Genomic DNA, 25,497 nt, shown 5'->3' on the forward strand with positions numbered 1-25,497 from the left:
GGTTCAGCAAGTACGACCATATCATCAGGTAGAACCTATAAATGCAATAAATAATCAGGATTACGTGCTGTGGATTAAGCCGGTAAAGAGGCAATATAAGAATATATGCACCTCAGGGACTCCTCCAACACGGGTGCTGACCGTTAATAATCCACAACTAGCAGCCTCTAATATAGCTATGCAGAACGCTTCTGTTAAAGAACTGTCAGAGGATCAAAAACTGCAGTAACCATGAAACATTCAGCAGAAAAGGCATAATCAATCGGATAACAAGAAAGAACATAAGCTAGATTATGCATCAGATCATTTTAGCTGTATGATTTATGGATATGCTAATGTATGAGTGGTGTGGTGTACAAACTACTACAAACTAATATCAATTTTGTACTTTCTTTAGGGGTATATGAAATGCGTGATCATCAAAGCAATCTGCTAACCTGTTTAAGAATATATGCCCAGATACCAAAACAGAGCGCACACGAGAATGCGGTACAGCACCCAGCATCTCAACTCTGTCTTGGAGAGAATGCTTTTCTCTCATTTCCTCTAGCCGCACATGTTTTGGTCCATCCCCTCCAACAATAAACCGAACCTTAAAAAACAAATGAAGTTAATGCGAATACCGAAGAGGAAATGGATAAAGATGGGCAATAATGAGCCATTAATTGCTGATGATGAACAGTATAATGAGGCAACTTACATTGGGATATAAATGGCATACTTCTGGAATGACTTCAACTAGCAGATCTGCACCTTTACGATAAACTAATCTACTTATGACGATTATAGTGATCACATCAGTACTAGGCCGGATGGAAGCAGGCTTGAACATTGCAGTATCAACAGCATTGGGTATCATGAAAACCTTTTCAGGAGGCAAACCTGATCGTAGGACAGTGTTCTCCTTGCTCGTGTGCGAAACACATATAGCTTGATCTATATCCGCTAAACTAAACTGCAAAACCTTGTTCATGTGGATACTTCCGACATCAGCAAAACCGTACAAGGAATGATCCGTGAAAACAACTTTATACCCCATTGTCCGTGCATGCATTAAGGCTTCATGACAGAGAGTAGAGAAAGCTTGATGCCCGTGAACTACGGTTATCTTCTCGCGTATAAGGATAGTCCTCACAATGGGAAGTGTTCCATAAATCGTCGGGAACGTGTTCTGCAGAAAAAAGGGTCTCCAGGGCACATAATACACTTTGAGTCCTCCAGTCATGTACCGGACTCCTGAGCGATTTCCATAGGCATGGGTCAAAACCACCACCTGCAATATAGTCAGTGAATTATCTAACCGATCTATGGAAAAAGATAGAGTTCATGATGGATCGTTCAAGCAAATAAAGAAGAGAACACTTCAATTTTGGTCCGACCTACAATGTTTGTGCATTTGTATCGTGAAACATCCGACATTTGCTTTCATTCACAGGACGTTGAACTCAGAGCTTCAGTTCCGGAGACAACTCAAAAAACACTGAGGCTAACAAACTGGGGAATAGTAATGATCTGAAGACATCCTATGCGATGTTCATACGGTCACATGATGTCATTGTACCAAGCTACGTTATTTGCTTATAACCATTGGCAATTATGGAATCAAACCGCAGAAAATTCAAACTGAGATTTAGTTCCCAACCCCCATTCGATCAGACATTCTGATTTAAAAAACGGGTTTGAGAGTTGATGATTCTGGACTTAAAATCCAAAAAAAAAAGGAATGATGATTCTGAACTTAAAAGTCTCACACTGACCTTATGACCGAGCTTTAACAAACACTGAGACAGATAATAGATGTGATTCTCAACACCGCCGAAGTTGGGGAAGAAGAAATCGGATACCATTAGAACCCTATGCTTCTCTTCCGCCATGGACACTCACCCGCCGAGAAATCGGAGAGCTTGAAAACGAGATTCGAACAACTTGAAAACTCGCAGTGATTAAACAGATCCGACAAGTTCTCCCACAATTCAAGATCGAGACGGGGAAAACCCGCTCCGGATCGGACTTCGTGACTCCACTCAGAACGCCGACTTCGTCGCCGTGGTCGCATCAATCCGCGTCAGGTTAGGGATTCGAATCACAATTTTCAAATTTTTATTTTCTGGAAAAAACAATTGGTTCTCCGGTTGATTTGAACCGGAGCTAACCGACTCCAATCAGAAACCGAAACTAACCGAACATTTCGGTCCGGTTTGCTACCCTCCAGGCATCCAGGCCATATCGGGCCAGTTTCTTGTCAGGCGTCAACCCACTGGGCCTATAACAATGGAAAAGAGGAAACATAAATATAAAAATATATTTTAGCTTTGGAAAAATAAATAAATAAATAAATATAATGTGTCTGTATGTATATATAGTATGAATTTACACTAAGGTGTTTAAAGCGACCTTTGGGGATGATTAAGGCCATAATTCCTTTTTTTTTTGTGTGGAGATTATCTCCTTCGTGTAACCTTCTAATCATAATAATCCATTTGTACCTCTTTAGAATTCTCCATAAACTAATATAGATAAAGAATTTTAGTGGTACCATCGTTATCCTAAAATATTATTCTAAATATTTTTTATTTTCAATCTTTAAAAAAACGGAATCTAGAATATTCACAAAAAAATCCGTACCGCTGAAATACGGATCCAATTTATGGAAATCTATATATATTAATAAAGGAGTTTAAAGGATTGTGGTGAGGACACCTCATCTCCACCTCATCATCCATGTGGCAATGTTTTTATTTTTTATTGGTTGATAATTTATCATAAATTTTAACATAATTTATGTGATATATATAATACAAAATAAATAAATATATAAGGGATAAATTTCATCTTTATCGTAAAAAAACTATTTGTTTTTAGTTTTAAATAATATTATAAGAAAATTATGTTTTAAATAAAAAACAGTATATATTATATTATAGTTATATATATTTATAAACTTAACTTGAATATAAAAATAATAAAAATTGTAAAGTCATTTCAATCTACCGAGTAAATGAAAATCAATGTAATTTCATATTAGATTAATCTATTTGATATTTAGTTTAGTAAAAACAATATGCTATTATAATTTTTAAAATTTATTTTAACATAATTTATGTGATATATATAATACAAAATGAATAAATATGTAACTGATAAATTTCATCTGTATAGTAAAAAATATTTGTTTTTAGTTTTAAATAATATGATAAAAGATCATATCAAAATTAAAAAAGATTATATTACAGCTATTTATATTTGTAAATTTAACTTGAATATAAAATAATAAAATAGTAAAGTTATTTCAATTTATTGAATCAATGAAAATCAATGTAATTTCATATTAAATTTATCTATTTGATATTTAGTTCAATAAAAAACAATATGTTATTATAGTTTTTAAAAATATAACAAATTATCTTTATTTATATGTTATTTTTCGTAATTAAAATTATAGTATTTTAACATCTAATTACAATTAGTAGAATAAAAAGTTTTAAAAAAATTAAATGGCCAATGAAAACAAAAAATGTATCACTATGCATATCTTGGTGGACAAGGATATAAATTTGACAATTAAAAACATAATCTTGCGGCAGGATTTTAAAAAAACGTCCAAAAATAAATATTATACCCCACTTCATTCCAATTTTAATGTTATTCAAAGTATGGTACAAAACTGTTGATTATTAAAAAAAACGGTTATGTTTGAATAAATGAAAAAAATCAATTCACTTTTAAATATCTCATAAAGAATTTTAAAACAAAACGTTTCGTAATAAATTTTAAAACAAAACATTCCGTAACGAATTTTAAAACGAAAACGTTCCAATAGTATTTATTTATTGCTCCACTAATAATCTTATTATTTAGTGAGTAAAAAAAAAATTGCAAACGCATGTTATCGCTCTCAAATGGTTTTCGCTCCTCAAACTCAAGATGAAGGGCAAAGCTAAAGAAGCACTTAGAAATGCCTCGGATCCTGAAGCTCATTAACCTAACATTACTCCTACATATTGTTATGATATATTCATAAGTACAACAACAAACCATTAGGAATACGAAGGCTCTCACAAGCTGCATAGCGAAGAGGTGGGTTTCATCATCATCGGAAACTCTCGCCAGAACTATCTCCGTAGAACTCACTGATGAAGAGGTGGGCACTCACACATTGCGACTTATTTCGATATTTGGTGATGGATTGGGTAAATTTTGAATTTTGTTGTATTGTATGTCAAATTAAAAATTCGTCTAGATTTATTTATTTTGTGTATGTATATGTATATAGCTGCTGCGTATACATACATACATGCATATTTATGCATATTAATATATGTGAATAAAAAAATTCAACCCGGTTATTCATACATGGATCTCTATATATATCAACTTTGGCTATTTCCATTCTGACATTCTTTTTTTTTAAAAAAAAAAACTTCAGGGCTATTTTGAGAATGATACAGCTGCTGCGGTGAAAGAAATTTTGTCCGAATCCCTGGAAGGTGACTTAGCATCTATGTGTTCGTGGGGCGATGAAATTAAACACCTATCATTGGCGATGGACGAGCCCTCTGTTCTACGTTGACACTCATGATTTCAGATGCAACTATAAGTATTGTCGTGAGTTTATTTTGTCTTTTTAATTCATCCTCTTTATGTTTATTATAACTATATTTTTGGAATAAGTTTTTTACTTTAGTCTAAACTGTATATTCTGTCTTTCTTAAAGGGGATTTTCATGACACCCGTGGACACAAAGACCGGTGTGTGACCGGAGCAATTTTCAAGTACACAATGCAGTCGGGTATCAAAGAATAAAAGTTAAAGTCAAATGTGAGCTTTTTTTAAATGACATGATCCTTAAAGTATCGGTATGCAAACTTTTATGTGAACTCAAGTGGCAAATAGAGTGGTAAGTCTTTTTCTTTTTATGTTCTTATCTCATTTCATAGGAGATGTTCATCAGGTAGCATTTAATAATTCATACTTGCTCATATTGTAGAAGGTTTCAATTATTCTTTTGTATGTTGATGTTGTTGCGAATTAATACTGTCCTCATATTCATTTAACCTTTGGTTGTGACAGCCCTTACACGGACCACAATGATACTAAAAACATTATAATATTATTTTTATATGTATAGTAAGTTAATTAAATAAAAAAAATGGAAAAGTAGATCAAAAGATGAATATTATTTTCATTATATACGAATATTTTTTTCCATTAAGTGTATTAATATTTTATATTTATTTATATATATATATACACTAAATTATTTTATTTCGATAGTATAATATTTTAGCATAGTAAAAAACTGACCTTTTAAAACAACAATTCTTCTAACATAAAAAAATCATTGTAAATCTAATGTTTTTAAGGTTTTTTAATATATATCATTATTAAGAATTCTAAATAAATTTGAATATATAAATTTAATATAAATATAGTAATGATAAAATCTGGCAAAGCAAAGGCCGCCATCGCCGTCACGTCATCACGGCTCCACCGCATCCGGTGGTGGGAAAAATCTATCTCTGGCGAACTCCGATGGCAAGCAAGAGAAGCCCGTGAAGATCCGACAGCTCGACTATAGCGACCTTGAAGCCGCCACTAACGGCTTCTCCGCCCCGAAGCTCCTCGGCAAAGGAAGCCATGGAAACATCTACAAAGCTATCGTGAGAGGATGCAGAGTCGCCGTGAAGAAACCTCCGAAAGGTGAAGAATTGAGCGAAGAAGAGATCGAGATTCTGTCCAAAATTCACAGCCCTATGTTGGTTAATCTTCTAGGGTTTACCGATGAATCGCATGATCGTCTGCTGGTGATTAGTTAATGAGCAATGATACTCTCTACCACTGTATGTATGTATTTTTTAATCATTCATATTTTATATTTGATTTTAATTTTTCGTGTATGTATAGATATATGTGTGTATATATATATATTATTAAACTTTCACTAACTTTTGCTCATAAAAATTAGGCTTTAAAAATACAGATGACACGTTTAATAAAAAATATGAAAACATATATGTGTATGTATATATGTATGTGTGTGTATTTTTTTTATCATTTATATTTTATATTCGATTGTTAATTTGTGTGTATGTATGGATATATGTGTATGTATATGTATGTATATACGTATGCATATGTGTATGTATTTTTTTATCATTTATATTTTATATTTGATTTTTAATTTGTGTATGTATGTATCTATATATTATTAAACTATCACTATTTTTTTCTCATGAAAAAAATATGTTTTAAAAAGACACGTTTAATAAAAAAATATGTAAACATATGTATATAAGTGTTTATATTTATGTATGTACGTATGTATGTATATATATTTGTATTTTTTCTATTTTATATTTGTATTATAAGAAAAGAAACATCTTCAGTCGTTGATATCATAAACTCGGGTTTTGATGAGTTCTAAACACTTTTTTTGTCACTAAAAAATTGACATTCATGTTCATGTAACCCAAATCAAAGAATACATAGATATATAAAGATGAATGTCAATTTCATTAAGTATACATAATATAGAAAAGATATATACAGAGTATAAAGATGAAAAAATGTTACAAAGGGGCAAATGTTTTAAGTTTGGTACAAATTTATGCCTTAAATAGGTGAGCTCGAAAATGGTTGCGGACTCAAGAAGGGGTAAATGTGTACTCAAAAAACTTAATTGAGAACTCGAGATAAGGCAGTTTTGCATTCGAGAAAAGTGGTTGTTATGAAGATAGAAAATTTGTAATCGAAAGTTAAAGATTGTAGCGTTATGAGTTTTTGAGTTAAGGGTGAGTGTTGCATTATACCTCAAAACTCAAAAGAGAAGTTGAAGTCAATTCTTAATGTTGCAGGTTTTTAATTTTAAATTTGTAACTGTTAAGTGTTGGTTTCTAAGTTTGTTCTATAAAAACAAGTGCAAGGTTTGTCGAAAATTATTCCAAACTTAACTTCTACAATCTTATTCGGTTTCGGATGAAATCAAGTAGTTTGTATGAGTGTTAATGTATAATAAAATGTTTTCATTATTGAGAATGAGAGAGAAATTTGTGGAAGCAACAAATATGAGGTGTTAGCAGATTCCAAATTTTCTCTAATTCGATTGTTCATTCATTCATATAAATATAGGGTTTCAGAAGATTGTCTGCTATAGTTTTGAGTTAATAGAAACATTTTACTTCTTAAGAGTGATTCTTATGGTAGCGATTACAATTCTACAATTCTCAAATTTGAAAAGTTATTCGATTTGGTGTTGTGTTGCATAAAAAATCGGGTTTCACTGACCGAGTTATGGATAAGATCTTTTTATGGCCAGGTCACTGGTCGGGCTTCACTGGTATGAGATTCTTAATAAAAGTATTTTTCTGTGTTTGCAGATAGTTGAAGTTATGTGGTTTTTGACTCCTAATTACTAAAAACATGAGGCATTGATATGTATTGGTTTGACTCTTGGAATTCGGTTCGATGTAAATTAGGAGTGTGATGGAATGAAACTATGTTGATTATATACATGTTTGGTTATTTTGGAATTTTATTTTTCAAAAATTGGGTAGATAATTGTCATAACGTAAAAATTAGATGAGTTTGGTTTTAGATAATTTTTAAAAGTTATCATATAAAACTAAATGATAAAATTTTGAAATATAGTTAAGGTAAATAATTGGACGGAAGTAATTTGGATAAACTGATTTATTGTTTTTAATAAAATTTATTATACATCTATAATATCATATATATATTTATATTAATAGCATTTAAAACAAAATAATTTCTTTTCTACTTTTTCTCAAAATTTACATAAACAAGTATGAGGTTCTTAATAAAAGTCGTTTTCTGTGTTTGCAGATAGTTGAAGCTCTGGTTTTTAACTCCTAATTACTAAAAACATGAGGCGTTGATATGTATTGGTTTGACTCTTGGGATTCAGTTCAATGTAAATTAAGAGTGTGATGGAATGAAACTATGTTGATTATATATATGTTTGGTTATTTTGGAATTTTATTTTTCAAATTGGGTAGATAATTGTTATAAAGTAAAAATTAGATGAGTGTGGTTTTAGATAATTTTGAAAAGTTATCATATAAACTAAATGATAAAATTTTGAAATATAGTTAAGGTAAATAATTAGACGAAAGTAATTTGGATAAACTTAATTATTGTTTTTAATAAAATTTATTATACATCTATAATATCATATATATATTATTTATATTAATAGCATTTAAAACAAAATAATTTCTTCTCTATTTTTTCTCAAAATTTACATAAAACAAAACCTTCATGATGTTTTTACAAGTTTTAGATGAGTTATTTATATTTTTAATATGCAAATTATTTAAGTTGTCGAGAACATTATAATAATAAAGTTTTATAATAAAAAGTTTATAAAACCTTATTGCATTATAAGTCAATCAAACTTTATTTTAATTTTTAAATAAAATATAATTTAAAACATAATCAAAATCTTTATAATATTGTTGAAAATAAATTGTTTATTTCAAAAAGTAAATATAATGACATACTTTTTTTTTTTAATTATTATTATTATTATTATATAAATGAGAAAAATATACAAAAAACGAACTCGGAACTATATACAGATTTATGTATTTATCTATATACAAATATATTTTATATTTTTATATTTGTAAAGACCGATCTTAATTCTTCTTTAGAAGGATTGAAAATTCTAAATCATACGAAAACTTAATGACAAAAAAGTCACCACCAATATGATCTACATATAAATCATTAATTCTTCAATGGACTATCAAAATATGAGATCACATAAAAATAATTCATATTCAACCTTTTCATACAAAATATATTGAAAATAATTTAGGGATAATCGCCAAAAAAACCTTGTACTTTTTCTAGGTCAACAAAAAACTATGTACTTTTTATCACCAATTAAACCCTATACTTGGTATGATTAATCCATAAAACCCTGTACTTTTTAAAAATTCACCGAAAATCTCTTGCGACTGCCAATTCAAACAAAAATGATGATGTGACAATGACATGGAATGAACATATCATCATAATTATATCACATCATCATATTATTTTCTCATGGGGGTTCATTTATTATAAATTAATCACATCAAGTACAGGGTTTAATTGGTAATAAAAAAAGTACAGGGTTTTTTTTGGCGATTACCCCAATAATTTATATAAAAACATACAACATATTAAAATTTTAAAATATTATGCAAAATACAAGATTTACGATAAAAGAACATTAAACTGAAGTGTGCCAAAAAAATTAATATATGCAATAAACTGTTTATAATAGAGTTAAAATATATTTATTATTTTAATCATTTTTTAATAAAATTATCACATCTTACTTTAATTACAAATAAAATCAAAATATCGTTGTTCGATTTTGATGATACATTTATATAATCTTTATTTGTAATGTCCAGAATATTCTCCATCATATAAATTCAAACATATAATTTTGATTTAAAAAATAACAACAATATTTTTAAACTTTTTTACATGAGATGATCTAGCAACATGAATCGGTTTACAATGAATAAAATAATTGTTAGAAAAACTATTAAAGTTTTTATATCTATATGAAAGTTTTTCGAAAATTGGTGATTTTTAGGTTAATTTATCTTTTAAATATGAAATACGTATGATATAAAATAACAATATTATTATATTAAGTTAACTAATATTTTTATTATTTTTTCCTTTATTAAGTTAACTAATGATTTTTTTGATTTAGGTTTGTATCACTCACACATCATATCATTTATGAAAAAATAAAAAAAGTCAACCTAATAAAAAAAATGATCATAACAACTACGCAAATTTAACTATTCTTAAAACAAATGATAACTATAATATTTAATAATATAACTTTTAGTATTACCTTATAAATAATTTTTGTAGAGAGATTGAAATAAATAGATCAACAATAAGCATGTTTAGAACAAATTATTATGAGCAATTTTATAAATAGCCTATGCAATAATATTCATGTCTCCTTACTTCTTTATTTCTTTAAATACATGATTTTTTAATATTTTAATATTATAAATATACTTTTTCTAAATCAAATAAATAATCTATATCATTTATACTAAATTTATATTAATAAATACTATAATTTTTTTAAAAAAAATAGAATAACCCGCGCAACGCGCGGGTCTCACCTAGTATAAACAATAACAAGGTTATTTCAAAACAAAAATATATTGGTGGGATCTTTGCATTACAATGTATAAATAAATTTCAAGAATAACCCAATACGTCAAAGTTCTATAAACATTATAATATATGGTGTCTGGATCAAATTCTGTTGGATAACAGGAATCAATTAACCAGTCGCCAAAATTGTTTGTGGTTCAATTCACTTCATGTATTCCTATTTAACTCGTGAATATTTTATGCGTTAATATCCACATGTTGTATCTAATTTTCTCTTAAATATCTCAGACTTTGAATTCTTAATCTGGAATGATATAATTTGCTCGAAAGATTAATATAATATATATATATATATAGGTAGTTGACTATAAATTAACATTTTTTTTCGTTTGTTATATGTGGGTTTCTGATAAATGTACGATATAATAATATATCAAAAATGCCTTTATTATTTTTTGTTGGGTAAATGCTTGCTGTCTATTTATAATTTATATATGTGCGGCTTTTTATCTTTTCCCTGAAAAGATTCTATCATTTGCAAATAATTCGATATCGTACCATGTCACGCGTTGTTGTTGTATTCTTAGTTTCCATGAAATCTAAATTAAAACATATTGTACGGTTGAATATTTATATTTCCATTACGAGATTTGCTTTATGTATCGTGCGGTTGTCTACTTTGATTTTTTTTAGATAAGTATAGTGTATGATAAAGTATATATAATTAAATTAATGAGTGGAAAACAAATAATGAAATTAAAGTTTGGTTAAATGAATCTGGCTGTTATTTATTTTAAAATAATCCATAGAACGGAGATATAGAATATTAGAACTTTTAGATATTATCGTCCTCGATTTTAAAACTCAATTTAATTATAAAAATTCTACATTTATGTATATTGCACCTACGATATATTTTCTTTTGCTTTAAAATCATGTATAACCATAATTTTTGCACCTCCATATCCAATAAACCTATTTTCACAACATTTCACTCAAAATCTACTTCTTCATATCAAGAAATATAAATTGGATTATATATCAAATGTCATAATATTTTTAATTGTGTAATCAATTAGCTTTTGGAACTAGATAACATTTCAATTTTTTTATTGATTAATATTATAATATACGATCTATTTTTTCACGCTTTAACGTCAATAACAATCTGTCATTAATATTTTTTGGAAGTTTATTTTTTTTTTGGTTTAATGTGATTATATTATCTTTAAAAAAAAACGGTGTTACAACTGACTGATTACAAAAGGATTCCCATGCAAGTGGTAAAAAACAAGCATAACATGCTTGATACAATCAATGGGTGTTCATTGAGTTCTGAAAGTGTTAGTCAAAAAATACCAATGTTGCATTATAAGATCAGTCTGTGAGCTACCATGCATACGTAGGCCAATGAGTAAATTTCGCATACCACGATCAATCTTGTGTCGGAAAATCTCCAGAGGTCTCGATCGAAAACGAAAGATACGGTTGTTTCTCTCCCTCCAAATCTCTGCCACTGCAAGCTGGAGGATGAGTTTGACGATGCAGGTTCGGTCATGAGTCCTGTCCCGATTAGGGTCATGAATCCAGTGATGACATTGAGTTAAATCCCTCAGCGGGTTAGCCCAGCAAAGATCAGCAAAAAAACCCCATAGTCCATAGCAAAGTTTGTTTGTGAACTTTGGGAAGATATATGAATTTTAACTCTTTAATATCAATAATAATCTATTAAATCCGCAAAATAATGCTAGATAATGAGAATTTATAACTTCTAAACAAATATATACTTGGTATATATGTATGTATATGAGATCTTTATCTGCGCACGTTTTTAATACGAAGTGGTTGTATTGTATGTGTCGTATCCAGAGTTTTGGCTCTTTTCTGTTAAAGATGTGATGGCCTCTTTGGCAGTTGCCACTTTGGAAAAATATTTAATATAAGACGAAGGAATATAAAAGATAATATAATAACACAATTGTTTTTAAAAAAATGGTCAATATGCAGAAGAAGCAGCCCATTTCTTTGAAGAAATAATAGGGCTTTCATTAATTACAAGTGGCACACATTAGGTAAAATATAAACAATATATATATATATATATACCGGTGGCGGTTGCCGAGGCTAAAGCCAAAAGGAGAGCAAAAAAATTGGCTGGGGTTGCGAGATCAGTCCCGAAAGGCGAACAAACAAACGACTCCCGAGGTGTTAAACCTATTTCTCAACAGATTGGTGATGCTGGATCGAAATCAACCGCCATGGAATTGTTAAGCCCTAAGCAAATGGCTATAGAAGGATTCAAGGCACAAAGTGAGATGGTGATCGACAGTCTCGACCGACTAATTACAACATGGGAAAAGAGGAAAGAGTCTGTAATTGTTGAAGGAGTCCACCTGAGCCTTAACTTTGTGGTAAGTTCCCGTTTCCATCTTTACCACATTTCCGTTTTAGGTCGGGTCTTCTCGATCTATATATATATAATGTTAAAAGCCTTGTTTTTAAGTCTGCCCAACCAACGTTAAAAAGCAAAAATCTTTCACTGAAAAAAAAATATTTTTTAAAAATTTATTTGATCCGTATCTCGAAGTGTTTTTAATTATTTCCAAGTGATTTTTAATAAAAAAAGAAAAATATCTGAAGTATGAACGTGCAAAAGGTTAGTGGTGTGGTGGGTCCTAACAACCACCGGAAGATTAATGAATAGCTCAATCATATAACTCTCATCTTTTTAATACATTATAAAAATTGTGAAGTGGCTTTTCCTTATTGGACGTCTATAGTGCCAAAATCAATATGAAGTTCCTTTGGATTTGTGTGTATGTAAATTTTAAAATTAATTAATACCTATATTGACAAAAAATTTGGATACTAGAATATTGGTTGTGGTATATGTATCATATATGTTAGCTACACGTAGTTTTAAAATTTATGACCGATCAATAAATTGTTTATTTAGTTGAAGTCTGAATCTTCAAATTAATGAAAAAAAATTAATAGACTAATCAGTTTTCTTTCACATTTTTTTTTGTATGATGTTATCCTTGATAACTTGTGTATATTTTGAGTTTCATTTGTGTTTTAGTTTTGATTATTTTTTATTTTCTGTTTTTTAAAATTTATATTTATTTTAACTTTTGTGTCCGTTTTTTGTTGTATTTAGATTTTATTGGTAAAATTTTTATTAATTAATACAAAAGTATATTAAAAAATTCCAAAAAACGAAAAAAAAAGAAAGAAAAGAAAAAGGTTTAACTAGGTCCAAAAGCGGCTTTATGAATGTAACGTTCGTTCTCTGACCCATTGGGCCATTTCCTTTGACCTTTTCAGAATTTTATCCCATAAAAAAAAAGATATAAACCCTTAGCCTTAGTTTTACAGGAAATTACGTTTTTACCACTCCTTGATCCTCGTTCCCGGGCCCACACGATCCTAGCCGATAAAACCCATGAAGCATTTGACCAGTTTCCCTAAAACGCCCCTTGATTTCGGTCAAACTAAAGCATTTTGAAGCCGTAATTCACGCCCCAAAACGAGGGTAGCTTTGTCTTTCCGGTCCTCGTATTGAGAAGAATCTGGTGAATCATGTGACTGAATATTCATTCGCTTTTATTTTAAATTCATAAAAAAACGTGAATTTGCGAAAAAAAATCTAAGGAATGGTTGATTTTAATATAAATATTTTTGAGTATTTTATAAAATATTTTATATAAATAACAAATATTTTTTAAAAGTTATTGTTATATGACTGAATCTTTATTGAAAGTATTGTATATTTTTTTATTTTCTTTTTTTCAAAGTAAATAAATTGGTTAGTCATTCTTTTCCTCCCATATGGAAATTAGTTGGTCGTCCTTTGTTATGAAAACTATGTTGAAGATGATATTTTCATGTAAACTTAAATGACTTCATATACATCACATCACACGACACAATATACACAAATATATCGATACATTTGAAAATGTTAATATTCGGACATCCAATTAATTAAATCATATAGTTACATAATAACAGCAGAGGAAAACATTTATATATATATATATATATATATATATAAATATATATATAAGATAACTGCATATGGTCCTACAATTTCTAAATAAATACAGTGTGTAAACTGGAAACGCTGACAAAGACCGGATCAAATGGGTCGGCGAACTACGTTATGAAAATGACGTTTTTAACCCTAACCGAACCCCACACTCCGTTATTTCCCAATCAGCACCCGTATTTCTGTCTTTTTTTTCGTATTCTCCACCCCATACCATTGATTCCAATGTCACCGTTTCCGTTCAGTTAAAAACAAAAATAAATCGAATTTTATATCATTTTAATACATATAAATATTTTAAAATAAAAAATGTATTTATTATTCAATAAAAATTGAATTCTAATCCAATCCGAATAAAAACCAAATCAAAATCCGTAATTAATTTATTTTTGCCTCTGGTAAAATCATAAGAACCTTGAAAAATATGTTACTTGATATATTTGTAAATTCGATTGATATAAGTTTAAATTGGTGAAAAATACCATTATGGAAGGGTGAAAGTGATAAAAAAAAAATGTAAGGGTGTTTTTGTAAAGAAAACAAAGATGCTGTCTGAGAGTTCTAAAAGGAAGAAAGAGAGGGAAAGAACAAAAAAAACAATCTCTGCAAAAAGGGCCAAAAAAAAAAGAAAAAGAAAAGAGAGGAGAAGGCGAGAGGGAGGAAGGTGTCTTAAAGGACTCGTGGAGGCTCTACTCAAGCGATGCGTGGAACCAAGGTGAACAAATGGCGACAAGATCTTCTCTCTTCTTCTTCTTCTTCTTCTCCTGACGAAAACCATCACAATCGCGTTCGTAAACCCTAATTTTCACTGGCTCTCACCTCTCTCCAATCTGTGTAACATCCCCAGGAGGAATCTTCTCCCATAGGTACGTACGATCGTTGTTATTCTTGTTTTTTCTCCCTGCATTCCCGATTTTTCTCATGCACGTTCGATTTTACCGGGAAACTCTTGCATATTTTGGGTTTTCTGATCGAGATTCGCTCCTGTTCTTGTCTTCTTTTTTCCGGCAGAGATGGCGGAGACGTCGATGAAGGTGATGTACATAGTGGTGCTGGACGACGCAGCTACGGCGGCGGAATCTGACGGGAACGAGACGGAATCGTTTCGGTATACGCGTCCCGTTCTTCAGAGTACCCTTCAGCTTATGGGATGCAAAGCGCGTCACGCCTTCAAGGTGATAGCGTCGATGGTTTTTTCTTTTTTATTTCTTTAGTAATGATGTTTCATTTGTTTCACATCGCTTTCATGGGCATTTGATTCTCACCTTTTTTTCTTTTGTCGTCTGGTGGTTTGATTTTTGTTTTCTTCGGAATTTGGTTGATATTTTTCTTTCTTCTTTTTAATTTGGTGGGAAAATCGTAGAATTCATTGCGATTGTCTAGTGTTTTGTGAGAGGATTAAGTGTTGGATTGCTGCAAGAAGGTGAAACACACTGATGTCTATTACATAAAAAAAAAACACACTGATGTCTATGGATCTAGACAGGATTTATCATGTTCTGCCAAATGTCTAAGTTTAGCACTTCTGTCATGTCCAACATGTTTATTAACTCCCTGGTCATTTTCAAGGTATTGATGGATGTGAATGAGCAATGCATCATTGTCTGAAGCTTGGATTTTATTGTTCATACATGGAAAACATGTCCTTTTCTATCTTTACTTTAGATTTTGTTGGATATTATTGAGGTTGCCAGCCCCAAATAAACTTGGGACTAAGCCGATGTTGATGTTGATGTATTATTGAGGTTACTATCCTGGAGATGGCTCAGTAGTCTTGACTTAAAAGGGTTGAGAATGTTGTTTTGTAGTTGCTTATTTTTTTCGAGAAATCGAGACCATGAAACTTTCTTTGGTCGTTTTTGCATGTGTGCAAAGCCTTTCACGAGCTTTTGCAGTACTTTAAGGACCGGTTACCATGTTGGAGTAGACAAGATATCGGGATTTATAGTGGTTCTAATAGTTGCCTTCTTAACTCCTGACAATGTTTTTGGCCTTCTAGGTCAATGATGTTGGTGGTTTTAATTTTCTGGTCAGTCTGTTGATTGCTTTAGTGAATTCCGTACTGCGTGTGTGATTTAAGAGTGATTTCTATCTAAAAACCCTCTTGTAATCCTTTCCTTTTGTGTTTAGGTTTAGAGGCAAGTAATATGTTGGTATTTAGTTTTTGAAATTATTTGGTATATGTAACTGATTCCTTTTCATGCCTTGTTAATTTGGCGGTGGGCAGATCAGCCGAAGGGTTTTTGAGTTAATAAGAGGTGAGGGATCATGTGCCTCCTTACCATTGAATGGGAAGGAACCCGACATTGAGAAGGACAATGGTGCATCTGAGTGTGCTGGTCTTGTAAAAGTTGACAAGGTTAACCCCTTGCCTTCTGATGGCGATGATAAGATGAAAAGTAAACCGTTTGAGCTGTATAAAAGACGCAAAACTGTTACTGTTTCGCGAGAGATTTTCCTAGATGTTGTTTGTGATGCTTTGGCTGAATATAAGTACGTGGGTCACGACCAGAGGGCAGACTTGATTCTGGCATGCAGGTAAATTCCTTTTGTTGTGGAATATATCTTGATAGGTAGTGGCTGCAAAGCATCTACATATAGAATTTGCATGTGTTACTTCTCCTTTATAGCTGTCCACGCATTTTCTTTCTTTTAATTGTGTGGAAAAGATTTATATGCCTTTCTAGTTTATTCTTTCTCCTTACATGGAGAGTTTGGGCATACATGTGATATAAATAGTAATCAGATGGAATTCTATGATAGTCAAACAGATGTGATAACGTGCTCAGATTTCTCTTACTGTTTCGGACAGTTACCTGTTTTTCCCCTTCGTTTCCCCTAAATTTCAACCAGATACTGTTTTCCTTTTCCTCTTTTCGTGATCAATAAAATGCCACGGTCGTTTTCAGATTCCTTCTTTTCCCTGAATTCTTTATCTATATTATTTCTATATGTGTATGTTGTGCCATGGGTAGCTCTAACTTGATCTGATAAGCTCATCTATATGGCTAAGTGATGCATCTTGAGTTGCCTTTTTAATACTGGACCATTATGTTCCAGCTGAAACATATCTCCTCCACTAATGGCAATTTATCTTCTTTCACTTAACGCCGTGTATAATATAACCCTTTTCGTATCCTGCAGAATCCGAGAAAGGAAAGAATCAGTAACTGTACTGCTATGTGGCACTAGTGGCTGCGGCAAATCTACGCTTTCTTCTTTGCTGGTAATGTTTCAGTCTCACTTACTTTTTATGCGTAAGATAGCCACAAGAATATCCGATTCTTATGGTGAGGGTGAGGAACCGTTTTAATACTCTTTTTTTCCTCATGCATTCACTAATCTGATGCAGAATGCATTCTGTCATAACAGGGTGGCAGATTGGGAATTACAACAGTTGTATCAACGGACTCTATCCGGCACATGATGAGGAGTTTCGTCGATGAGAAGGAGAATCCTTTGCTGTGGGCATCAACGTACCATGCTGGAGAGTACCTTGACCCGGTGGCGGTTGCCGAGGCTAAAGCCAAAAGGAGAGCAAAAAAATTGGCTGGGGTTGCGAGATCAGTCCCGAAAGGCGAACAAACAAACGACTCCCGAGGTGTTAAACCTATTTCTCAACAGATTGGTGATGCTGGATCGAAATCAACCGCCATGGAATTGTTAAGCCCTAAGCAAATGGCTATAGAAGGATTCAAGGCACAAAGTGAGATGGTGATCGACAGTCTCGACCGACTAATTACAACATGGGAAAAGAGGAAAGAGTCTGTAATTGTTGAAGGAGTCCACCTGAGCCTTAACTTTGTGGTAAGTTCCCGTTTCCATCTTTACCACATTTCCGTTTTAGGTCGGGTCTTCTCGATCTAATCTAATTTCCCTCTCCTGCAGATGGGTCTGATGAAAAAGCACCCTTCAATCACACCTTTCATGATATACATCACCAACGAGGAGAAGCACTTGGAAAGATTTGCAGTAAGGGCAAAGTACATGACTCTGGACCCGGCGAAGAACAAATACGTAAAATATATACGTAACATCAGAACAATACAGGACTATCTGTGCAAGAGAGCTGACAAGCATCTGGTTCCGAAGATAAATAACACCAACGTCGATAAGAGCGTGGCCGCAATCCATGCGACGGTGTTCAGTTGCCTCCGAAGGCGCGAAGCAGGAGAGCAGCTCTATGATCCGACCACAAACACTGTGGCTGTCATTGACGAGGAGTACAGGAACCAGTGTGCAGCCAATTCACTGAGTTCCAAGGGAATGTTTCAGCTGATCCAAAGAAAAGGTTCGTCTAGGCATTTAATGGCGCTTCTGAACACCGATGGGACTGTAGCAAAAACATGGCCCGTCGGTTCAATCGATGAGAATGGGAAACCCATCTTCGGTAACGAGATGGGGAACGGAATGTATCATCCGATTTCCGAGGCTATACAGATTGGTAAAGCGGAACCCGTAAATCTTCAGTTTGGTCTCTTTGGTATCAGCGCGTGGCCTAATGACGGGGCTACGAGCCATGCGGGGAGTATAGATGAGTCGAAAGCTGACATGACCGAAACTGGCAGCCGATACTACTCTTCTTGCTGCAGTTCACCCCGAATGTCAGATGGACCTGCTAAAGAGGTAACATTGGGGTGGTTAGTTCGTGTTTCGATTCAGGTTCAATTCGGTTGTGCCGGTTTTTAAAAACCTATAACAATCTGGTTTTTTTTATATTGAATTTCGTTTGGGTTCGGTTTCTAGCCGGGTTCGGTTTTAATCGATAAAAATACTCATTTTTAAGAAAATGTTTTTTTTTCCTATTATTTTTATGTTCACTTTGGGTTCAGTGTTTTAGGTTTTAGAGAAATCATATCCATTTGGTTTTTATATCGGATTTAGGTCGGGTTTATTTATGTGTTATTCATTTTAGATCGGTTAAGTGATTCAGTTATTAACTGCACGTGCTACCACTACGTATCACACATGTATATTTGGAATTTGCATGATATTGAGGACTTCTCTTTTTCTGCATCCTTTGATTCATCTCTTGACGATACATCATGTTTTGGGTTTTGCTTCAGCCTAAGGAAGAACAGTCTGTTCATGGGAGCGATGAAGAAGTCGATGATCCTCCCGAGCAAGATACCGACGAAGATTTCAGTGACGACGATCACAAAGTCCATGAGGAGGTAAAACCATGAAAAGCTTCAAAGAGTAGTAATCCATGAACCGGCATTGTAAGAATTTGTTTTTTTTTTTTAAATCCAACCGAGACTCTGGATCTCTTTTTTGGGGGGCAGGTGGGATCGGTGGACGAGGAATCAACAAAATCAGACGAAGAGTACGATGACCTGGCGATGCAAGACAAGGGTTACTGGACAGAAAACGAGGAAGAGTCGAGAGACACGATCACGATGGTGTCGGAGAATCGCGAGGGGACAAAGCCGGGAAAGAACGAGAGGTACGATCAGAACCTGGACCTGTTTCTACGGACGATGAACGAACAATTGCCAGAGAATCTACAGTCGTGCGGTTCCCTATTCACGGGAGAGTACGGAAACAGAGTGTCGGGGAAAGAGAGAATGAGGAAACGGTCACTGAGTATACCGGCGCTCGGAAAACAGAGAGTCGGTGCCCCTTGACAAAGTGTGTTGCCTTGGGTCACAAGTTACTTGGCATATTGCCCTAGTGTTGTTTCTTTTTTCTTTTGTTTTGTTTTGTTTGCCTTCTCTCCATCTTCGTCGTTATTGTCGTTTTTTTTTTTGGTTTTGTTTTTTTAATGCTTCAACTTGTTAAACTAACAGCTGTCGTGTACAGTTTGACCTTGCGAAGAAATGTGAGAGGTGGGTTTTCTTTTTCCTTAAAACTTTGCGTTTTGGTTTCTGACCTGTTCTGAATTGTGTAACGGCCCTTGTGATTAAACCGCTTTAGTATGAGACATGGAACATTTATAAGGTTCATTATAAAAAAATATTTTTATTTTACTATTTTGATTTCAAGGTATACGATTAAAATATCTTTATTTTATTATTTTGATTTCAAGGTATACGTTTTCTCTGTGATCAGAAATTTAATCTTGATCATTTTGATCATAACGTTAAATTTTGGTCATATCGTTAAATTTATAATGATTACGTTAAATTTATAATGATTACATCCATTTATTATACTCATATCTTATATATCTCACTAATTTTTTGATATAAAATTTATAAATTCAATGTTATGATCAATATGACCTAGATTAAATTTTTGGTCACATGATCACTGATATTTTTTAAAATAAAAATAGTAAGGGATGGTATTTTTGATATAATGCCCATTTACAACGTATGATATGAGATTAATATAAAAAAAGCATTATATTTAATATTTTAAAAATTACAAAACTATATAAAACCATGAGTAAAAAATTTCGGAAATAATGGAAACTTTCAAATTTCTATAACAAATATAAAGGCATCATATTAGATATTTCGATATCAAATACATAAAAAAAATATCTTAGAAATTGATCTGGAAACGATAAGTTATCATATTATCGCTAATCTGATTCATATACGATAAATATGCACGTGTTTTTTTTACTCGTATAGAAAAACCCTTTTACAAATGTCATTTACTTTGCAAATGTATAAATATAATAATAAAGCATGAAACATATACGTATATACGCATACGCGTAGAAGAGGAGCGAGCCAAATCCCGTGAGATGTGGGACCCGACTGCCCCCTGGTATGGTTTGGCGTAAGGCCCAACAAACTCAAATCCACCGCCGCGTTTTCTACTCAAAGGCGACGACGGAGTCAAGATGGCCGGCGATTCATCCTCGGCGGAGACGGAGCCGCCGGTTAACCGGACGGCATCGTTGCTCACGGGAGAGAGAGCAGTGGTGGGGCTCGTTTTGGCTCGCGTCCTCTTCTCTCTCCCTCTCTCCCTCCTCTCCCATGGCGTCTCCCTCCTCCTCCTCTCCCTCTCCGCCTTCCTCCTCGAGATCCGAGCCGAGACGTTGCCGTTTCTTCTCTCTCGTTTCGCCTCCAGGTGACCTCTCTTCCAGTCTCTCTTGTCCTTTTAGGTTTTCTCGTTCTCGTATTCCATCGTGTTGATGACTCTGGAACTTCTCAATTGATCCCGAAGATGAAATCCTGAGATTGAGGATCGTAGTTCAGTACATAAAATTCAGAGGTCTTCATCTCCGAGATTGATCTTGAGCTCCGATTTGATATCATACTTGGGCTCAGAAATGAGAATTTCATGTCTTGAATCTGTTAGAATTGAATGCTTAATTTCGCATTTGGAAGTAGAATTCGGACGAATCCATTGTCTTAAATAGCTCAGTAATAGAAAAGCTTAGCAGTTATGATTACCATGTCCATGCTACAAAAGAAAACTAGTTTGCCCTGTAAGAGAGTGAAAAAAATTTGAAATTTGCTTATGTGTTTGATCTGCATACTCCAGGCGAGGTGCAACATCGGGGATATTGCTTGGTGCAGTAACACTTCCTGCTGTTATGATATCTAAGTTGATACAGCTTACAAGGGCTTTGTCGATGCATGAAGCTGAACAGGAAGGTAGTTTCCAGAAATCAAAACTTTCAAAGGTTTATTGATGTTGGAAGTGAACATATTTCCTCAATTGTTCTGACTGTTTTTTAACGTTTGGCTGTATAGAGTTTGAACATGTCACCATGCAATATTGGGCGACATCGGCTAGCTGTTGTGCCATTCTTATATTTCTGTCAGTAATTATGTCGAAATCATCCAGAAGCCAGCCTTCTTCATCATGTGTTTGGGTTACAAGGGTTAGCTTAAGTGCCACGGTTTTGTACGGAGCATCATGTTTCATTTCACTTTCCATGATATCACACACTGGTAACTTCCAAATTTTTGCCATCCTAGCTGCTGCTATTGAGTTTATTTTTCCACTCGCTTTTGCTGGTGAAGTCTGTTAATCTTTGTATTTACAGGTTTGAACACGGCGTTAAAGTTGTTGTGGATGTTATTCCATGGCCTGGCAGCCGTGAAGTTAATTCAACATTTACTTCGCACCTTCCCATCTTGTGCTTCAATGGGTAAATGTGCATTCTTCCAATTTAAGTTGTTGTTCTGGTTGTAACTTCTTAATATCATCCATGTCGAGGAGTGTTCTTTGTGCAACTTTGAATGTAAAGGTTTGATTAGAAGTTCCTATTCCGAATCTGACATATTTCCATATCATTGTCAATTATTGCCATCTTTTTAGGTGAAGCGCTTCTGATGACCAGTGGCCTTGTTCTCTATTTTGGCGACCTTTTGGCATGCACAATTGCAAAGGTTTAGTTCTTTCTTCTCAGGATAGCGTTGTGCTTGCTTGTGTGTGGTTAGTTACTGTGGTCAGTGCACTGACTGAGAAGTACATCGTTGTTAATGATATAAGACAACTGTTACAGATTTTCGAGAAATTGGTACCTGTGGATCTGGTTTCCATAAGCTACGGGATGAAGAGAACAGAAATCGGCATAATTGTTCAGGTATAGTAACAGTGGTCACAATGAAACACATTGACTTCTAATCTCCATGTTTCCATGTACTTGTTTCTCCTGTAGAAATAAGTGGCTTCCAAATTTTTCAGGGTTTGCTGCTGGGACTTCTACTTTTTCCGATGTTCTTTAAATTGATTATGCACACATATAAAAGTTCGTTGAGAAAGAAAGATTCTCAACAAAGAAATCCGAGTGAGATTGAGAAATCTGCTATATTCATTGTCTCCCTTGGATTTATCATGGCCGTGGTTGCTCCTTCATGGATGCAGTTTGTACATGATTTTCACCAGCATCCCTTCTTATGGTACTTGATCTCTGACAACATATGAAAAGCACACACATTATTTTGCTTGGTTGTGTGTATTTTTTTTCATGAACCTTGGACCTGCATCTAATGTTAATATACTTTTGGATGACAGGGTGTTCACATTTGTCTTCTCTGAACCGTTGAAGAGGCTAACACTGTGTATCTACTGGGTTCTATTGATTATCGCGTCTGTCTGGAGGTTCTATAACATCTCAAGGAATAGCAAGATTGAGAGAATCTTGCTTCGGAAGTACTACCATCTGATGGCTGTATTGATGTTCTTGCCAGCTCTTGTATTACAGGTGAATGGTGATTATTATTACTAGTCAATCGAGAGCATTTACATTACATTGGATAGTAGTGGTTTATAAAAACACTTCAAAATTTTGTCTTAAACTGTGCTTTTTTTCAGCCTAAATTTCTGGATCTAGCCTTTGGTGTAGCGTTGGCGGTATTCTTGGCGTTGGAGATAATCCGAGTAAGTTCGTGGGGTTTATCCACTTTCTGCTGTTTATTACACATAGGATATTCAATTTCTTTTATTTTTTAAAAAAAAACAGGTGTGGAGGATTTGGCCGCTGGGAAAACCTTTACACCAGTTCATGAATGCTTTCACGGACCATCGTGACTCTGATATCCTGATCGTAAGGTACGGTAATTCGATCATTTGATATTTTCAAGGGCGTTGTTGCAGTGTGTTGATTAATGGAGTTGGCCTGTGTCTCTCTGTGTGTGTATATATAAAAGCCACTTTTCGCTGTTGATGGGATGTGCACTTCCGATATGGATGTCGTCTGGGTTCAATGATCGACCGTTGTCCCCATTTGCTGGAATCCTGAGCCTGGGGATTGGGGATACAATGGTAAGAGAGACAGTTTTTGACGTTCATGAATTATGTTATGTTCGAAACCCCAAATCGATAGAGATACCATACGGTGATGGGTGTGCAGGCATCGGTGGTGGGTCACAAATACGGGGTGCTGAGATGGAGCAAGACAGGAAGTAAGTGACACACACGCCTTCACTTTTAAGAGAGTTGTGAAGCAAGAGGGTGTCATATGTGTATGTGTATGTGTATATGGATTTGATGGGTGGTTGGTTGTGGTTTTGGTGAATTGGGGACAGAGAAAACAGTGGAAGGGACAGCAGCAGGGATAACATCGGTGATGGCAGTGTGTTTTGTTTTGGTTCCTGTTCTTGCTTCCACCGGTTTCTATATCCTCACCACCCAGGTACTAGTTACTCTCTGTCTCTATCTATATATATATGTGCGTGTGTGTGTATAGGTCTGTGATATTTTGGGACACGTGTGACGTGGTAAACAGGAGGAGAAATGGGTGTCACTGCTGGTGGCGGTTACAGGTAGCGGTATGCTGGAGGCTTACACTGCCCAGCTGGACAACGCCTTCATCCCCCTCGTCTTCTACTCCCTCCTCTGCCTGTAGTTGTACACTCTCCCTGGAAATAAACGTGTAGCCTTCCCCCAAAAAAAAAAACAGACACGGGTGTCGTTCCTTCAAAGTTAGTCATGTAAATAGATAAATGGAACACACACACACAACACAACCAATCACTTAGAATAATGATGTACCACCAGCACCAGAAATTTCCTAGCCAACCAACTCACACCCTCTTTTCTAACTCCGATAACAAAAGTAGAATTCTGTCGATCGCAACGGAAGGCGTCGCCTGAAAGAAAGTGAAATCTGTCCCAACAAAAGACCTAAAAGAGCCTACTCTGAAATTAATTAGGCTATGAAATTGTTTTCCCCAATATATTATTACGATATAATCGTCGTCGTCGTCGCCGTCAACTTGGCTTATATAACGTATCCCTACAAATACCAAAATAACTCTGCCTCAAGTGCCTCTGCATCTCCGACTCAGGCCGAAGGAGAGAGCTCTCAGGGGAAAGGCCAAATTAAAATTACAAAAAAAAAAAAAAAACACGCGCATACACGCACACCAAATAAAAACTCTCGAGCTCGCATGCGTAAAACCCCCAAAAAAAAAGGGTAAAAGATATCCTCATCATCCGTGGCTTCCGCAAAAGGGCCCCCTCTCCCCCATGGGAACCAACCTCAACCAACCAGAGGCAGAGAGCTATAACTGATAATAAATACCACATCCCTCCCTCCCTCCCTCATAGATGATATAAGGCATCACAGCCCAGAAGGGGCTCGGGATTTGATTTGGTCCTTTTTCAGCCAAAAGAAGAGCAGAGAAGTCTGTGCTCGCTTCTCATTCATTCGGATAAGCCGGCTTTCTGCTTGAGGTGCTCCTTGAAGTCCATGATATCACCCTCCCATCTCGTAATCGTCTGGTTCTCACACACCCATATCTCGTTCGCCACCTGGTTTATCAGCCTAAAGTCATGACTCACCAGCACCATCCCCCCGTCCCACTCTTTCAACGCCTCCGCCAGCGAGTCTATCGTCTCTATGTCCAGATGGTTTGTCGGCTCCCCCC

General features: G+C 34.1%; 4 protein-coding genes and 1 long non-coding RNA gene across 6 annotated transcripts in view; 3 read left to right on the forward strand and 2 right to left on the reverse strand.

Annotated features, from left to right (window-relative positions):
- Nucleotides 1–2,069, reverse strand: part of LOC104799510 (phosphatidylinositol N-acetylglucosaminyltransferase gpi3 subunit) — a 3,056-nt gene extending 987 nt beyond the window's left edge. The window contains exons 1-5 of one of the 2 annotated variants that reach the window (XM_010522077.2): nt 1,758–2,069; nt 701–1,273; nt 438–592; nt 112–202; nt 5–35 (exon numbers count right to left, since the gene is read on the reverse strand). In XM_010522077.2, the coding sequence (XP_010520379.1) occupies nt 5–35; nt 112–202; nt 438–592; nt 701–1,273; nt 1,758–1,874 (967 nt within the window). In that variant the 5' untranslated portion in view covers nt 1,875–2,069. Of the gene's footprint in view, nt 1–4; nt 36–111; nt 203–437; nt 593–700; nt 1,274–1,383; nt 1,737–1,757 lie in introns of those variants that run through there. The other variant, XM_010522078.2, reaches the window with a different exon arrangement.
- Nucleotides 2,070–4,047: 1,978 nt separating this feature from the next.
- Nucleotides 4,048–4,809, forward strand: LOC104799513. Its single transcript, XR_769588.1, has 3 exons — nt 4,048–4,141; nt 4,427–4,605; nt 4,715–4,809. It is a non-coding gene; the product is annotated as an uncharacterized LOC104799513 (long non-coding RNA).
- A 10,021-nt stretch (nt 4,810–14,830) lies between these two features.
- On the forward strand, nt 14,831–20,059 carry LOC104799514 (P-loop NTPase domain-containing protein LPA1 homolog 1). Its single transcript, XM_010522080.1, has 8 exons — nt 14,831–15,081; nt 15,227–15,390; nt 16,443–16,753; nt 17,360–17,441; nt 17,588–18,022; nt 18,104–18,841; nt 19,282–19,389; nt 19,501–20,059. Exons 2-8 carry the CDS (start codon nt 15,229–15,231, stop codon nt 19,840–19,842), a joined length of 2,178 nt encoding a protein of 725 aa, XP_010520382.1. The 5' UTR covers nt 14,831–15,081; nt 15,227–15,228; the 3' UTR covers nt 19,843–20,059.
- Nucleotides 20,060–20,875: 816 nt separating this feature from the next.
- LOC104799516 (dolichol kinase EVAN) lies at nt 20,876–24,959 on the forward strand. The gene is made up of 14 exons (XM_010522082.1): nt 20,876–21,241; nt 21,659–21,771; nt 21,871–22,071; nt 22,167–22,271; nt 22,442–22,512; nt 22,629–22,709; nt 22,811–23,025; nt 23,141–23,330; nt 23,441–23,506; nt 23,589–23,677; nt 23,776–23,890; nt 23,979–24,030; nt 24,154–24,260; nt 24,354–24,959. Exons 1-14 carry the CDS (start codon nt 21,012–21,014, stop codon nt 24,471–24,473), a joined length of 1,755 nt encoding a protein of 584 aa, XP_010520384.1. The 5' UTR covers nt 20,876–21,011; the 3' UTR covers nt 24,474–24,959.
- LOC104799515 (ABC transporter F family member 1-like) overlaps nt 24,790–25,497 on the reverse strand; it is a 3,063-nt gene continuing 2,355 nt past the window's right edge. Inside the window, 1 exon segment of the mRNA XM_010522081.1 lies at nt 24,790–25,497. This exon segment is cut by the window's right edge and continues 19 nt beyond it. Within this exon segment, the coding sequence (XP_010520383.1) occupies nt 25,274–25,497 (224 nt within the window). The 3' untranslated portion in view covers nt 24,790–25,273.

Source organism: Tarenaya hassleriana, unplaced genomic scaffold, assembly GCF_000463585.1.
Source record: "Tarenaya hassleriana unplaced genomic scaffold, ASM46358v1 Cleome6, whole genome shotgun sequence".
Classification (NCBI taxonomy): Eukaryota; Viridiplantae; Streptophyta; class Magnoliopsida; order Brassicales; family Cleomaceae; genus Tarenaya; species Tarenaya hassleriana.